The 17,690-nt window shown below is 44.9% G+C and overlaps 2 protein-coding genes across 3 annotated transcripts; both read right to left on the bottom strand.

Moving 5' to 3' along the window:
• Positions 1 to 1,519: 1,519 nt before the first annotated feature.
• Positions 1,520 to 9,211, bottom strand: LOC307090698 (modulator of smoothened protein-like). 2 transcript variants are annotated; one of them, XM_079757448.1, is made up of 3 exons: positions 8,419 to 9,211; positions 4,217 to 4,429; positions 1,520 to 2,175 (listed from the first exon to the last, which is right to left on the bottom strand). In XM_079757448.1, the coding sequence occupies exons 1-3, from the start codon at positions 8,531 to 8,533 to the stop codon at positions 1,991 to 1,993; spliced, it is 513 nt and encodes a 170-aa protein (XP_079613574.1). In that variant the 5' UTR covers positions 8,534 to 9,211; the 3' UTR covers positions 1,520 to 1,990. The 2 variants fall into 2 exon arrangements, with proteins under 2 accessions (XP_079613574.1, XP_079613575.1); XM_079757449.1 differs by having other exon boundaries at positions 8,428 to 9,211.
• A 238-nt stretch (positions 9,212 to 9,449) lies between these two features.
• uqcrc2b (ubiquinol-cytochrome c reductase core protein 2b) lies at positions 9,450 to 17,531 on the bottom strand. Its single transcript, XM_079756432.1, has 14 exons — positions 17,449 to 17,531; positions 16,706 to 16,783; positions 16,023 to 16,172; positions 15,703 to 15,767; positions 15,525 to 15,581; positions 14,656 to 14,780; positions 14,118 to 14,215; positions 13,938 to 13,995; positions 12,002 to 12,097; positions 11,566 to 11,765; positions 11,287 to 11,367; positions 10,999 to 11,075; positions 10,166 to 10,319; positions 9,450 to 9,784 (listed from the first exon to the last, which is right to left on the bottom strand). Exons 1-14 carry the CDS (start codon positions 17,479 to 17,481, stop codon positions 9,701 to 9,703), a joined length of 1,356 nt encoding a protein of 451 aa, XP_079612558.1. The 5' UTR covers positions 17,482 to 17,531; the 3' UTR covers positions 9,450 to 9,700.
• Between the last annotated feature and the right edge of the window lie 159 nt (positions 17,532 to 17,690).

The following is a 17,690-nucleotide window of genomic DNA, read 5'->3' as shown; positions in this document are numbered from 1 at the left end:
ATCCCAGTGTTGTAAATTGCAATTTGAAGCACATTTTGTGATGTTATACAGTGAAAGCCCCTCCCCCAACATATACATGCATACAACATACCAAAGGATATTTTCCATTGGAGAGTTAGAGCACACTGCCATTAACAGGCCAGAGGTAAATGGGCTTATCCAGTGATATGTTAACAATTGATATGGTAAATCTACATTGAGCCAATAAGCCCATGCTAATTCTTGTATCATTATAGCAAATCTTTGTTTTTTATAAATATGTAAAAACATTGATTCATGAAGCTATTAATAGTCTTCTGTTTTGAGAGAGAGAGAGCGACGAGCGAGAGAGAGAGAACACACTTTTAACTTTACAGTTGAACTCTATAATGGCAGTTTGTTACCATGGAAACAAACTCCCTTTCTCTCCATCCCCCTCTCTCTCTCTGAAGACAAACCAGGGGCAATGAGCAAGGAGGATGCACCAATAGTAGACCCTTAAGGAAAAGGAAAGGTGCCTGGTCTTCAATAGAGCAGCCCTTGAAGGAGCCGTATAGCTGGGGAGAAGGGCAGTGGGAGAGGCGCTGTCGCTGGAACATCATGGACTTTCTATTTTATTACAGTGGGCCCTTCCCTGAGATGACCTTCATGAGAAGACACTTACCCATCCCCCCACCCGACTCCACACACCTCCACCCCCAGCTGGTCTCAACTGTGAAACGAGTGTTGAACACACACACATCAAATCATTTTCAGCCGTTTCCATAGCAACCCAAACATATCCTGTATGTTCCCTGGGCACTGCTTTTATTTTTTCTGCGCACGGCTCTCGTGAAAGGGACAAGATTGTTTGTGTGTGGGACGTAACAGCTGGAGCCAGCCTCACGCTTAAGGTTAGTTGCTTGCACAGGAATAATCTATAATTAGGCGTTGCATAACCCTCTCGTACAATAGCCCTTTTTTTCTTTTTATCGCTTATTTTTGATTCACAGTGAACAAGCCTTGAGCCTACTCCCTGTTTTCTGAAGATGTGATATTTCTTATGATCATAGCTTTGGAGGTCCTGAAATCGCCTCAGATCTAATTTAAGGTTCCCCGGTAGACATCACATCAGGGCGTGATGGAGAGGATCTCAGCGCCCCGGAGAGGATCTCAAAAATACATTTGCTTGGAACCCCAAAAATAATGAAATAAAAACAACTTGCTTTGGTAACAACGACTAAGGTTGTGCTGAGCAAGGCATTCCCCTTTGTTTTGATATTGGAGCCCACAGGTCAGGTGTCTTGGATGTGAAGTGCAGGGCAGAGGTGACATGCTACGTCAGCTTTGTATCCATTCATTTTGATTAAAAGGGTAGGGTAAGTGGCGGTTTCCGTGGGTTATTTTTAATGACATTTTCAAAATCATTAATGAGTATCACAGTGCTTCCAGAAATATAACAAAAAAACAAATGGTCTGTGTTAGTTTGTACAGACGACGGTTGAATTTGCAATCAATAGAATGCTGAAACAAACAATACAAACTGTAACATTCTGTTTAAGGGGTGATCTGTTATTTTTATTGTTTTATAACAAAACAACAACACAAGAGACTGGCTCCTTATCCCGCAAAACATTCATCATCAAACATGACCTTTGACCTCTCCTGGCTGCTAGCCGCTGGCGTCTTAGCTTGATATTCTGACGCCTCCGCCAAGCAAAGAATACACGAGAACACTGGGATGAAAGACGCCTCCTCCGGTGGACCCGGTTTGCATTTGGTGACCTCACAAGTCTGAGGAAGGCGGGACATTTTGGTACTACGCAGTCACGCAACTCCGTCCTTCTGGAGGCTAGCTACGTCCCTACAACATAAATATCGACAAAGAAATCGGCAAAAGTATTTTTTCCAAGTTGCATCCTCGAGTTTCTCAAAGTTCTCTTTTCCGCAACCGGAACCTCGCGGGGGGTCCGGTTCTGTTTTCGCGGCAATGTCTCCTCGGCCGTTCGCAGACAAAACAGGGTCTGAGGTCTCAGCCCGGCAGGCAGACTTTGCCGGCGAACAGCAGTCCCACGATGGTAAAAAATATGGAGAGCACAAAGAGCACGTAGGATGAGCCTACCACGGTGTTGTTGGGGAGCTTGTAGGGCTGACCTCCGACCTCGCTGATGTAGAACCCGATGGGAAAGATCAGCGCCGCCATGCAGAACAGAACCACTGCGGACAAACAGAGGGATACAGCAAGAGAGAGTTGGTACAAAATACAATCTGGTCACTGTTTACTCATTTAGCACTTAGTTGAGCACAGACAGATGCATGCCTTCAACGAGCAGGTAAGGGTTAGGGCGAATTGCTCATGATGCCGAGTCAATAGACATGGGGTAATGGAATCCAGTAACGTTTTAGCCGGGAGACCCACAACCATTTGATTGAGGATCATTCCCAATATTTAGTAGTTAGTCAGCTCTAAAATAAATGTTGCCAGAAGCAAAACTGTCACATCTCCCTCATAATGCACAATAATCCCAAAGATTATGATATAATCAACATGGATCATCTTATTAAGTGGGTGAGGCCATTATTAAGTCTGCCAGATAACGAGAACGCAGCCCCCATTTCTCTCTCAGGTAGGGGTAACAGCCGGAGATTCTCTGATCCAATCAAGGCGACCTGCATCACATTTTCTATGTATAGATTGCTAAAAAAGCCCTTGTTGCTGGACTGTGTCTTCATTTCCTCCCCTGCTGAAGTGAGACAGAACCCTTTTCTCTCTCGGTTGTAAAAATAGAGCCAGTCCATTTATGAGTCGGCGCCGTCAAGGTTTTTCAGAAAGGCGTCTATGAACAACCATTAAGTGAAAGCCATTAGCAGGACAGCTCTCAAAACACTGTTAATAAAGTAAAGTGTGTCCCATAAGTGCATGCGAACTGTGAGTGTGTTTGTGTGCATGTGGCTTGTCCTTCTATAATGGACAGAGCTGAGCTGGCTATTCCAAGAAGTGCGAAGAAAACATCAGATCTCAGCATCCCTACCGTCCTACCTTCCACACACACACACACACACACACACACACACACACACACACACACACACACACACACACACACACACACACACACACACACACACACACACACACACACACACACACACACACACACCATTATAAACCACATATCTGACTCCTGACCCATCACTTCCCCCTCACCCCCTTTCTGTCACCCTCAGGGAACCTCAGGAGACCTCACAGATTCTCCCTCCCGTCCCGCTGTTGGCTTTCTGCAGGACTGAAGGCAACCTAGGACACACACGACACAGCGTCGCCTAAACCCCACCTCCCCCGAGAGCGTGGGACGCTACTGCCGCAGCTAATCACGAGCCCTTCCATTACTTTTAACTCAAGAGCAAAAACAACAGAACTATCAATCAGGATTACTGGGTGGGGTTCAAACACCCCCCCCCCCCCCCCCTCCCTGCATGCCCGCCCGCACAACTCGATATTTAGAGCTTGGCTCCTTATAGATGAATAGGATTCAATTAACAACCAAATCCGCCGGCGCTAAATATGGATGTGCTCATTCGGCTCTTTGTGCAACAAAAATAAAAGTGACCCGGGAACAGTGTGAGTAATACACACAAAACACAAGGGGACGTGACCTCTGCACAGGCGAAGTGCTGGGAGACAGCCCTGTGGGGAACTCAAGAGAACCGGAAGACAGAATGCAAAATGAAATAAGCTAATGATAATGTTATGTAACCCGCTGCAATTTCACACTTCCCTGCCTCGCTCCCTGGATAACTGAGAGATGTGTTGTTGCGGAGGCTTTCTTGGTTTAAAACACCGCCGTTAACGTGTCGTCTTTCTTAAACCTGCGCATTACGGAGACTTCAAACGATAGATGGCAGGCTTAAATGGATGCACGCCTGCTAAGTATGCTCTTGCGCAGCTAAAAGCCCATGTGGTAAATAGGACCATTTAGCAGACGCCTTTGTTCAAAGCAACTTACAGTGAAACTCTGTGTGCATCTTGCTCAAGGATGCAAACGGAGTTGATTGCATTGGGGACACTGGGGATCGAACCTGGTACCTTTTCTGCCCGGGAGTCAGGACCCCTTGCCACTCCCGCCCCGTCATCTACCCGCGCGAGTTTTTGCCCTTGTTTTCGTATGCCCTTTCTTCCACGTTCACAGGGTCCATGCAACCTCCCGTACGGCGTGTTGACCTGTATCCGTGTGTGTGCGGTGAACGGCCCACGTACTCCCGGTGAAGGCGATCCAGCGGGCGTAGCGCGTGGCCTCCCGGTGCCAGTGGGACATCACCAGCAGCCCGCAGGTGACCGTGAGGGAGATGATGCCCATGACGATGAAGAACAGCGTGGTCACCCACTCGGGGGGAAGCCGCGGCGGGATGCAGGTCCGCTCCCGTCCGTGGATGGTCTGGCACTGACGCACCAGGCCCACCGTGAGGGAGCCTGGGGGAGAGGGGGGAGAGAGAGAGACACACGGTTAGAATAAAGTGGTAGCTAAGGATGTAGAGAAGGCTGTCTTGGCCACCAGAGTGATGCTGGTTTGGTCATTAGAGCCTTGCTTAATTGTTGAGGTGTTCCCTTCAGTGAACTGTAACTGCTCTGACTCTCTCACAAGGGAGACGGTTGTTTTTCCAGGGTGCAGTCGATGGGCTCGCATTTGAGGTGTTCAAACGCGAGTGGTAAACGTTGCACACAAACACCATAGTGAGTAGAATATCGCTCCGTAGAACCGCGGTCAGTTTACCCTCTTCGGCAACAGAATAGCTGCGCACTCTCCATGAGGAAGGGGCAACGGTGAAGCTTGACAGAGGTGTCAGCATGCACGGCCGGTCTTCTGAACGTCCGCTCGCCCAAGACCTAATGACCTCCCAGATGACCGCGAGGCGGGTTCCGCTCAAACAGCGCTGCAGGGATATCGGTTAAGGACCCGTTGGCATGGCAACAGGCTCGGAGAGTGACAGGGTTGGGCCACAGGCCAACACCAGTGTCTCTCTATCACACACACATGCGCACACACACACGCACACACACACACACACACACACACACACACACACACACACACACAGGTAGTGTAGACAAAGATGGAGGCCAGACTATTAAGATGAAAAAAAATAAAAAAGACTGGAAGAGTTGGAATCAATCGCAGAACAAAGTGATAACAAAAATAGATTTGGCATTCACCTGACGGTGAGTCCCTGGAATAGAGCGACTTTCTGCCACTTCCTGTTTCCAATTTTACCTACACAATTCCCCATATCCACACGGAGACCTACATGCACCGATTGGCATGTGTACCAAGTCCTCGACGCACAGCCCATTGGAAGTCACAAATTAGCACACACTGTGCATGCATAATCTGCGTTCTGTGACACACACACACACACACACACACACACACACACACACACACACACACACACACACACACACACACACACACACACACACACACACACACATACACACACACACACACACACACAAGATGAAACCAGCATAGCTAGGCTCTGAATGCATTTGATCTGTACTCTGCCTCCCTCCTCATCACTTTGGGAGGGGAAGGGCGTCTTATCCTACTGCATAGGTACAGCAGCCTGCAGGCTTCTGAGAGAAAAGCCCTAATTAAATCATCCCTCACACCCCTGTCTCCGGCCCTGTCTCTCCCTATTTCCAGGAGTGTTAGAGCCAGTGATTTGTGTGTCCCCGAGAGGATTCAGTGAAGGGCTGGTCCTAATGGGGACTTGGTCTTTATACAGGCCTGAACTTATTAAGGACGACCTTGCCATTGAATAGTTTTGTCTTAGTGAGGACCTAGACGTAGTTAACCCTTGGTCTGAGTGAGGACCTGAGAATCTGTTTTTTTGTGAACACTCACTAAGAACCAGGTTCTTAGTGAGGACCTGGTCTTAGTGAGGCCCTGGACTTTACAAGGACCTTATTGAGGACTTTGTTTTAGGGATCAAGGTAGCAGAAGGGTTCTTGACCAGTGGAACTGAATCCTTGGCTGTTCTAGGCAAGCCTTTATGTGCCTGACAACATGAAGGAAGGAAAGCCTTACCAGAGAGATCAATAAAACGTTAGAGCGTTTTCACTCAGAAAAGCAAGAAGGTTGTGGGATAAGCCACAAGATAAGAGCATATTAAAGGTCTTACAGAAGAGCTATGGGAAAGAGGATGTGGCTCGCTGGGAAATGGCAGGCAGGAAATTCCATAGAGGTTTTTTTTTGGTTGGATGGAATTTCTATGAGCAGGTTCACCGAGCATGCATTAATGGAAAATGTTTTTTTAAGGATGAAAAACGTATATGGCTATGGTCTATTCACCGCAATGTTTTTAAAAACCATGATGTGGTCCATTTACAAGAACAATTTTATTGTAAGGTTAATGTCACAACGGACATCCGTTATTTTACTAAATGTAATATATATTCTTAAATTCGTTGTTGTGTCCAACTTAGTGCCTGAAACTGAAAAAAGAAGTTGAAGTTTTAGGCAGGTAACGGCTTGATCGATCATGGGCCTAAGATTCAAATGGCCCCAAAACGTGTTGTTGTTAAAAGTGCACACAGAGGCAGACATTCTCCCACTACTTTACAACAGAATACCTACGTAATAGCTAGGTAGCACGCAGGGGCACACATGCTCGCAACACACACACACACACACACACACACACACACACACACACACACACACACACAGTATAACCGCCCAGGAAAACGTGAACTCAATCACAACAGGCTACATGGCAAAGGCTTTGAGAGAGTAAAAGCAACGAACGAAAGCAGAAACAACGGCCGATAGCAGGCTAACAGGTATGCAAGACAGCGGTGTCCACAACAATCAACTAATGATCTCAGGGTGTTTCATCCTTTCTGCATCTGTGAGCAGTTCTGTCTGCATAATGTGTGACACAGGACGTGATGCAACGTTAATTACGGAGGAACCCGGTGGGAGAGCATTGTTGTTTACAATTAAGGAAAATAAATCCTCTTTAAGAATGAACCATAAAATGCATGACGTGGATATGGGGTGAATGGAAGATACAAGAAAAGCAAGGAAATAATAAAGGAAGAAATATGGAGAAAAATAGGCAACAGTCATATGGACGTATGACAGAAGAGACCAATGTTATCCCTTTACATTAATTGACACACGCTGATTCTGTTTCTGACACACAACTCTCACCCACATACGTACGCATAAACCCACTAATTAAAAGTGTTTCCAGGCAAGGGCAATTTCCGTCATAATTGAGCTTAGAGAGTTTTAATTCTCTGATGGGAGAATTGAAATTCCCAGGAGGCCTAATTAAAAGTCACAACATACAACTCCATTTATAAACAACACTTCTAACTATTTGGCATTAGGATAATTAAAGTGCAACAAAACCCTGCTTCCCCCACCGCCTGCTTTCATTTATTTCTACAAAAAAAAGAATGAGTTTAAATGTCTGTTGTGCCTATTTTGATGAATGACTACCAGGAAAGTGTTCGGGCTTAGCCAGCACAAAAAATAACCTTTTAATTGATTGGGTGGGTGGCTGCCTGTTGAATTATGCAACAAAATCCTGCTCGATGCAAGTTGTAGATGCTAAGTTGGCTTGCACTCACTGCCCCTTCCTACCACTCCACGTTGATACTAATGATTTAGCTTCAGGGTGATGGGGATGACGTCAACTTGTTGGCAGTTGAGGATCACCCAGAATGAAAGCGTTTGGCTTGCCATCACTAGCGTTTACAGAATGAATTGGGCAAAACGGATGAGGTTGTATCGTGTGTGTGTGTGTGTGTGTGTGTGTGTGTGTGTGTGTGTGTGTGTGTGTGTGTGTGTGTGTGTGTGTGTGTGTGTGTGTGTGCGTGTGTGTGTGTGTGTGTGTGTATAAATTGAACTTAACTACCGGGACACCCACAAAATATTGAAAAAAACTTATCCAGGGAGGATGATATAGTGAAAGTGAGATGGAGAGAGAAGAGAGAGGGGCTGTTACGGGGGCACTTACATGGCTGTCAAACTGTTTTGCTCTCTGTCCTACCATCCCTACCTGCACTCACAAATCCAAACACACACACACGCACACACACACACGCACACACACTTCACCATCGTGGAAAGGGGGTCATAACTCAGTGGCTATGTGTAATATAATTATTATTTAGGAATATAGAGTAGGCTATGTAGCCTATAGGCCTATGCCAAAGTTGCATGGACAACCGTTAATACCGTTCTGTATTCAGTGCTGTTCTTGTCGCTGTCCTTTGATCCATAGTTAGTAGACAGCTACTCAAGAGTTTCACAATGACCGCATAACCAACACCACAGTTTACGCCCACATAACTCATAATCCTTGCTCAAACCGCCATCGTTGGTGGGCTATCAGACAGGGATGCATTAAAAACCAGATCAAGTGTATTCAAAGAAGTATCCTCACCTAACTTACCGCTGGATTCTCCGGTGTTGATCCAGTCCGGGTTGACGATGCTCGCGATCGCAAAAATGTCTGCAGCTAGGAAAAGACATCCTGATATGATGGTGAGTTTATCCATAGCCAATGCGTGAGTACAAATAGACCCTGCGCGAGATAAACTCGACAGCTTGTCCTATTGTCTATATCGCACCCCTCCAGTGGGAGAAGGGATATGGCATGTTCAGTGGCAGGCTTACACAGACACACTGTTTATATCGGGTCCTTTCTCCGCTGCCATCGCCGTGGATATTGAAATAATCGCCGCAGGCCAAATTGGCCTGTGCATTAGAAACGACCCCTAAATACTGGAGTGGGTAAGAGATCCCTTTAAAGTTCCTTGTGGTATTCTTCAAACAGCCCACCATGGCCCGAGCAGTTGGCACTTTCCCAGCAAAGGTGGCGAGGATCGCTGATCGTGCTCATTGGCATCTGGCTCTGAAGTGGCCGTTTCAAAAAAGGTAAAGGATCCTCGGAACATCAAGGTTTTTTTCCAGAAAAATAAATCTATACTATTTCGAAGTCCTTTGTTGTATTTCTCTATTCCCTAGCAAGGAGTTATGCGTAAACTACTTTCAACAGACTCGCAAGGCTACGTCTCCGCCTACATTTAGCGGTCCACGGGAAAATATTGCGTACTCACGACAACGTAGTTTTTTTTGTGTCGTCTCAATACGTATAACGGTAACTGTGCAGCATAGATCGAGCACCGTTGTCTGTCGTTAATGAAATGCAAACTGAGATCAGTGATCCTGATGCCGTCTCGGTCTGGTCCATCTGGTCTGGAGTATATGGCCAACCTCGCGAGATTAGTCATCTCGCAATACATCGCACGTCACATTGATGAAGCCCTACATCATGTGCAACGAAAGACTGACTCAATGGATAAAGTATAAAATTAATCATAACCTTGCATTATGTAAACAGCTGAGACTACAAGTTTATACATACAATTTAGATATCACATCAACATTTCTCACCCCAAAAACTCACAAATCTTTGAGATAGTTATTTTATTCTTTAATTTACATGAATTATACAGTTCAAGTTGGCAAACATGTGGTTTGGGACCCCTGAAATACTTTATACAGGTTCACCAAAAAAACAGGAAACTCCTGTGACTATTGTTTCATAACAGTTGTACTATAATGAATGATGACATTTCTCTTTTAGCATTTCGGTCAAAACCAAACAGTTCAACCACTAAGGAGGAAAGATAGGTAGAGAAGGGAACAGTTTAAAAGAGCAATTAGAGCTCGTCGACGAAGGGAGTGGACCCCAGGTTGCCAACGGATGCCATGGTCTTCTTTCCGGACACAAACATCTTGGCAGCCTACGGATACAAAGCATGGATAAGCAATCATAACCGCAATTATTCACTCCAGAAACACAATCAGAAGTGATTTATATATACACATGTGCATCAACGAAACAAGAACAGATAAATAACCTAATGTTGATAACGTATATTAAAATCGGGTCCATTTTACAGATATTTTTGATTGTTTATTTCTTTTTTTAATCTTGTTTTTCCTGCAGTTCTTGTGCTCTTTTGAATGTTCTGTATAGCACCGATACACCATGATCCAACCCTTGCATGTGAAAGTTGACCAGCCAATACAACTGTGATTCTGATATTGTGTCGTTGAAGAAAAAAAAAAATCAACACTACTTCCACTATGACGGCTTAGGATGCAAACAAGCGTGATCTTACATTGGCCACGTCAGTGAGGGAGACGTTGTCGATGTTCTTGGCGGCGGCGTCTGTGGACAGATAGGCCCCACTGGCCAGAGCCTGGGAGCCAAGGACCTCCAGGAAACCCTCAGAGGTCTCCAGAGACATCAGCTGCTGGCTCTTCAGCTGGGTCCTGGACCAACACACACAGACATGGGTCAGGCGAGAGCAAGAGCCACACACTAGGCTGGATTCACCGCCGCCCCACAGAGGCTATGGGGTGCAATGAGTGCCCTGGTTTGCAGTCCTCCAGAGCAATGTTGAAATGAGATTATTTTTAAATGGTTGGCTAGGATGATGTGGTTGGAAAAAAAAAAAAGAGAATAACCATGTTATGATGGCATTTCTGTAATAATTGCTCAACTCAAATGTGGAACTCTGGTTGAACATCAATAAATCAACCTTTGGATCAATGTAATCGTACACAGTTTCCCCAAACTGGTGATGACATTAAATTGTCTTGCAAACCGGTACAGTTCAAATGCGCGGGCATGTTTGTGAGCAGGGGATTCTGTCAAATGGGGCAATTACAATGGTAGCGGAGCATGAATATAAAAACCCAAATGATAGACCGATTGAACATGAAGCCATTACATAAGTTACACATATTTACAGTGTTACTAGCTGCCATTCGTGTTTCCCCGAAACACTACATAATATATAGGGCCACACCTGGCATTGATCCTCTGGGATTACATTTGTTCTTACTTTTAATACTCCACTAATACAGAGGCACCACCCCAACACCAGTAATCACACATAAAATATGTTTTTTGTTGTGACTTTATTTCCATGTGTGTGCGTGCCCTTACTTGGCCCGGCTGAGGTCGGCCGCGGTGACGTCGCCGTCGGCAACAGCCTTGACCTGGGCCACGGCGGCCCTGATCACCTGGAGTGATGATGGGAAGGACAGAGGTTATTTTTAATGTTTGTTATTAAATAGAAGGTCCATTTCTGATGTCTGATATGGTCAATTATTCCCGTTCACAGACCAAGTGGGAGATCTTCACCATACCTGCATACCCTGTTGCCAATATTACCATTAGAAATGTGTTTTCTATACCACACACTGCCTTTTTAAATCATGTTAAATTACTCACATCCCCAGCGGCTGCACTCTGGCAGACTGTACTGACCCCAAAGAGACCAGAGTCTGAGTAGCTGCTGTTCAACGCAGAGGCCTGTAGAAGATAAATAAACAGGAGTTTATTACCCGACCTTGCGGTCAACCGAATATTGAAGCAAAATAACAAATATGGTGGAATGAACACATGAGTTCCTCGAATCAACACGTGTTCCTCTAGTTTGGATTATAAACTTTAAAATAAATGGAAAGTAAAGCAGGACATTTAGCCAAACAGCCATCCGTTTGCACCCACCTCAAAGGGCAAGCTGGTGGCCTTGTTGATCCCCTGGACCAGTTTGTTGGTGGTGTTGGAGCCCCTCTTGATATGGGGGGCAGCCCCCAGGACGTGCTGCAGCACGCTGAAGGCCAGGGCGTCAGGGGAGCCCGCCGCCACAGACTCACTCACCACGGCACAGTGGACCATGCTGCCCCTGGCCTGCTGCCGCATTTCACCTGCATGCCACAGGGGGGAGACAAAAACAAATAAACACAAATTCAAGGACTTCTTCAAAAAGAAATGTAGCATCTATCATAAATATATCGATATATCTATATACATCATGTGTGTTTGTGTGCATTTTATCTTGTTTATTTATCTGTGTGTTGATGGTTGTTGGATGTGGGTGTTTGCAAGAAGTACAGGACAGTAACAGGAGCTTGCTGGACGTGAGCAGTTCTGCAGGTCTCACCTCCGCGGTACTGGGCCTGACCCCCACTTGCCCCGGCCCCACTGCGGATGTTGAGGAACTGCTCTCCCACCTGCTTCAGAACAGAGTGATCCACACCTGAAAGGAAAAGGGATGTTTAATCAATACCCATGTGTTTATGCCAATCACAAGTCAGTTTTGTGGTAATTATAAAGCACTAAACACTTGACATCTTTAAAAACGTCTATTGGTGATGCACCTCAGGACTTATTTTTTTAAATTACAGTGTAATATCGTTAATTGCAATTGGAGGGATGGAGACTGCTGGGAGAGCTAGCCATGCAATGCTACATTTACTGTACACTTGTTCTTTTTTTGTCCTTGTCCGAGTGAATTATGTCCATATTGTAAGAGTTATCTGATCATGTGTGTGACTGCTATTGACTATTTATGTACTTTAATGAAGTATATTCACTTTATTTGTAGTGTCCTTGGGTACCTTGAAAGGTGCTTTTTAATTATTATTATTTAGACTAGCCAGAGCATTTCACAACAATGTTGGCCGTTTTTAGCATCTGGATTTCAATCTCGTACACCTGGAATTCAGTCCCAAAAGTCTGAAACTGATATAAAAACCTGCAAAGCCCAAATGTCTTCTGGATTTACGAGGCTTCTGTTCTGGCAAAGTGTGGCTCCTCAAAATACCAAAATACTGGTTTCTCACCAAAGAAACATTCAACATATCGAATATGTAACTCAGAACCCCTGAGTTTGTCATATAGTATGCCAATATCTGATACTTGGTGGTTGATGCTATAGCAATCTGAAGTCATACTCTCCTTTTAAACCCCTTGTAACCACTGCAGCAATGTCCCCATGTGACGTACTCACGCCAACAGAAAGATGGGCATTATACATCACCAATGGACATATCTTAACTACATTGTTTCCCATATATAGACCAATGTGTGGCGCAGCGCCACAGAATCAACACCAAGCACCACAAATTGATTCAGCTTGTATTTTTTTAAGCGATTTTGAAATATAAATATCGTTCCGTTCATTAATCTCCGCATAGCACTCTTTTTCCCCTTTCATTCTCGCTCACACATGCACACAGAGACAAGCGCGCATACATGCCAATGGTGCGCGGGTACACTACCACTTATCGGATAAACCCGCGTATCATACATGTACACGCACTGGCAGCGGATTCGTCCGCTCCTCCTCTCAACGCGCCTACAAAGGCAATCCCAAAGCAGAGGGATATGTAAGGGATAATGTCAAGAACGCCGGTCATTATCGGGAAAATAAGCCCCGACAGGGCTTCGCCAGGCTAGCTTATTACACGGCTACTTGCCAAAACGAAAAAATAACTTCCCATGGTGTGTCTTTTTACAATTTATTTGTTACCAGCATTCGTAGTGTTGATCAGCAGAGAAATAGTCAGCCAAAGATGTTGACGTCGCTTAGCAACCAAAGACGCTGGGGTTGACAAGTTACCAGTAATTGCGGAGTGATACCAAAGACGTCAGAGACAAAAAATCCTTTGTTTTCCTTGACAGCGGTCAATTATACTCATGATCATACTTAGCATCGGTGAATTATAAAATATAAATCACCGCTGGAAGTTGTGATGGGCCCACGCAAGTGACCGGAGCGTTCCATGGCATTGAGAAGACCCGTGTAATAATTGCGATTAATATGAAATGCGGTTATAGTTTATGTATATGACGGTGTTAGACCCCCGGGCCGTTCTGCCGGCGATTTTAATTCACTCTGCAGCAGAGGCTGGAGATCGGGATGATCGGGAGGTCTCAATTCAAACCATTATATGGACACCCAATATATTCCTAGAATTTAGTAGAAAGAGTGTCATTGTTTGTGTGAAACTCATTAAGTCTACCTTCCTTGTAAATACCCCAATAACATTCAGTGCACCACAGAAACCGGTTAGCTGTCAGGTAGTGATTCTTACCAAGTCCCACCAGTGCCATTCTGGCGCTTGTGAAATTGTTCTGGACAAACTGGTGAAGCTGTGGAGGAGGCAAAAGAGAGGTTGGACATTTCCTTGCATGGCAGACAACATACATCCTTGTAATATGACTGAAGGAGAAATCTCCAGGTTCCTAACCACTAGACTAGAAAAGGCTCTCACATGTTCGGACTGAATGTGGCCGACCATGAACTCTGGACAATAGAGGGAGTTGGACAGGGCATTCTTGTAGGCCGCTTGGTGCAAAAGTTCAACCAAACCTGGGAGGGGGAAGAGAGCGGGAGAGAGAGGGAGAGAGTGAGATGCATTCAGTACAAACAATCGCAGACCTCCCAGATTCCCTGTGGTTTCTCAAGTACATGTAAAGCATTCAACATTTTTGTACCATCCGTTAAAAAAATAAATATTTTGTTAAAAAGAAAGACTGGACACAGACATTGAAATAGAATAACTCCCTTATTTTGTATATGGATAAGGAAATTCCATTGCAAAAATGGGCTTATTATTTTTAGAAACCAGCTCATTCAGCACTTTTGCACTTGCTCCATTATTGATCGTAGGCCTTTTTGCTCCCCTCACTTGTAAGTCACTTTGGTTAATACACATTCAGACGCTGAGGAAAGGCTTTGTTTTGTTACTCTCACATAACAGCCTGATTGGCTTTGAACCGCTAGCCTTCATCAAGTGGAGGGGTACTGACCAACATGGCTGCTGTCTGCAGCATCATCCACGTCCCTCCTCACATTGGGCGTGAGTGCTGACACCTCCCAGGGGCGGAACTCCTGCGCCGTGGTCACGTTGATCAGGTACTCCATCACCGTATCCCTGGAGGTTTCGGGAAGAACCCAGGGGTAGAGGAAGGGAAGAAAAAACACGATGGAATGATTTTGAATTGGTTATCGGAACTCTGCTGTAGGATCATTGAATAACCTGCCCGCTGTCTAGTTTGACTTGCTTGCAATGACGTCACCATGTATAAAAAATATAATGTACATATGTAACGGTCGTCTAGACCAGGGGTTCTCCACCTTTTCAGGGCGTATCCCCAATAAAAAAGTGTATGATTTAACTTGTGTGCATCTCCAGCAAAGTTTTTTTAATTGTTTCGATTTTAAAGATTTGGCCGAGTAGCAGCAACCAACATTTTACAATTTACAAGGCATGCGACTTGTGTGCAAGTTTACTGGTCGGCTGAACCAGTGTCGTAAAGGGTGGGGAAGCTGTGCCCACTAAAATGGAAACATTCCATCATAAATACTTTCTGGTTTGCCTTTTACCTTTATACTCGGGGCTCGTCACTGACTAATCAGTTTTGTAAGTCGAAAAATAATTTTTTCTGAAATAATGTTTTGCGACAAGCCTAGCCTATGATTGATCAGAAATCTGGCCTGAAGCGGTGCATAATAGTTACAGTCATGGTTCTGTTGATTCTGGAACAACAAGATTTGAGCCTTAGCATTTCTCGTTATTTACCAGGTGTCGTACATGTATTGTATATCACATGGTAAATGACAGAAACAATAGGCCTTAGGATGAGAGTGTGTAGGGAAAAGGCTCCATTAGACTCACACATCATCCCTCAGGCAGTCCACAGAGTAAGCCATGTTCTCCCGGGTTGAGGTCACGCTGAAGGTAGAAAACACACAAATGAATGAGAACACTGTTCAGGACTCTGTGTTATCATCTATTTTAGACAAATAGTCCATTTTAACATGCAGATTTATTTCTAGGGTCTCAGGCCACTGACCTCAGGTGACCTCCGACTGCCTCGATGCCACGGCAGATCTTGAAGGCCGAAGCTCCTTTGGTGGTCTGGAAGAGCAAATGCATTTGAACAACAGCTTCACTCAGATATACTATAATAAAACGCACCTGACATGAGTCACTTGAAGCTAGAACAATGAACGCATTCGTTGTAAAGTGAGCTTCAGTAAGGGGACTGCATCTCTTGAGGATTCAGTCATTTAATGAGCATACAGTGGTTAGCTTTGCATCATGCGGGGCCAAAGTGGGCGGCTCTTTAACCAGGCACACCTTCCATGCGAGCAGATTATGGCAGCACCCTACCAGGTTGGAAGCCAATCGGAGGATGTGGGTGACCCCCACGTTGTCGTGGCTCTCATGGCGGCAGCCGGCCTTGACGAACACGCCGATCTTGGAGACCGGGGAATAGTTCTCCAGGGAGGCGATCACCAGTCCACTGGGGAGCTTGGTCACCTGGCCGGGACGGAAGATGAGAAGTTGATTACTGTTAGCAATGGACGGGTTCAAACTCATCGAAAGGAAAACTAAAGACGTGAGCCCAAGTAGCCATGTCCAGTTATTGTGCCAAGAATGGCTGTCTGAATCTAGATAGAAGAAAATTGACAAATTCAATCTATAATTTGGATTTATACGTCAACTGTTGCATGTAATCTTAATGTTTAACTGACAACAACATACAATACAAAAGTAGACCCATCCATTGAGTACTGGCAGTTATTGATGGTGCAATAAGCAATATGACTCTTTGGGATGATAATTGTAATGTTTGTAGAATAGAAGTGTAGTGCTGTCTGGTAAAGTTAAAGGTTTCATACAGACGTCCCCAACCCTGCCTTCCTCTGAACTCCCTGCCATACAAGGCTATCCTGGTAGGAGTAGCCCCCGAGGAGAGAGTATGAGAGGTGTAGGGGCTTTAGTTAGGGACGGGTGGGTTCTGTTGGCCAAACAGAACCATCTTTGAGGAAGATAATTGAAAACACACTGACCTGGACTTCCTGTGGTTGGAAAGAAACGTGTTCTGCGGCCTCCAACTTGCGTGCAGCCTGGGCTGCATACAGCCTCGTCTGAAAATCCAAGCAAAGAATAGTAATACAGTGTAGTAAATCACACATAAACCTTCCATTGGTGAATGGTCCCAACGTCCCCCTAGGTATGGAGGAAAGGATATTTTATCTTTTAATTGACTGAGGTTAAAATACCGATGTTGACTTGGTTATAACACCACATTCAACAATACGTATAATGAGGTTCTACGAAGAGAGATATTTTAGGCCATACATTCACAACTAGATCTCTGTCTGAAAATATTCATAAGCTTTAGATATTTTATTTATTGGTTTATTTCAGGGAGATAATACAGTATCTGACCGCCCACATACGTGTACGTACGAGTATCACCTTGTGTTTCAAAATGATGACAGAGAGACCACTTCAGTTATTTGCGGAGAACCCTTCAGCCTCAGTTTCGTTGTACTCTCAAGTATTGTGTCCTTAAGTCCACAATTGTTGGTTTCGTCTTGTGCATTTTGAAATGTTGGGTTATACAGTTGACCCTAGATCTAGGGTGAGTGGCAGTGTTGATTACTTCCTCCCTTGTCCATCTGAACGACAGACAGAGGTCCTTTGACTTTTTAGAAAACCCGATAACGCCAATAGTGATTAACAATCTGATTATCATCTCCCGATGAATCATGTATTCCTATGCAGTACATTTAAACAATATCCTTACCGAGAGCTGGCTTATTCCCCGAATCCCCTTCATGATACTCCTCTCTCCTTCAGCCTTGGCGAAAATAGAATATGGCCGCTCAGTAGATGTCCTACCCAGAAGGCCTAGCGCGTGGAAAAGTCTTCTTCATTTTTCAATTTAGATTAAATGGATTTCGTCCGCCCTCTGTTGACGAGGAGAATTATATAAAGTATATTAAAAAAATGTGCGGCTGCTGCAACAACACTCCTCCTAATAAATTA

This window comes from Pollachius pollachius (genome assembly GCF_949987615.1).
Source record: "Pollachius pollachius genome assembly, chromosome: 19".
Classification (NCBI taxonomy): domain Eukaryota; kingdom Metazoa; phylum Chordata; class Actinopteri; order Gadiformes; family Gadidae; genus Pollachius; species Pollachius pollachius.
The sequence above is the reverse complement of the archived record's forward strand: the minus strand, read 5'-3'. Positions and strand labels throughout refer to the sequence as shown.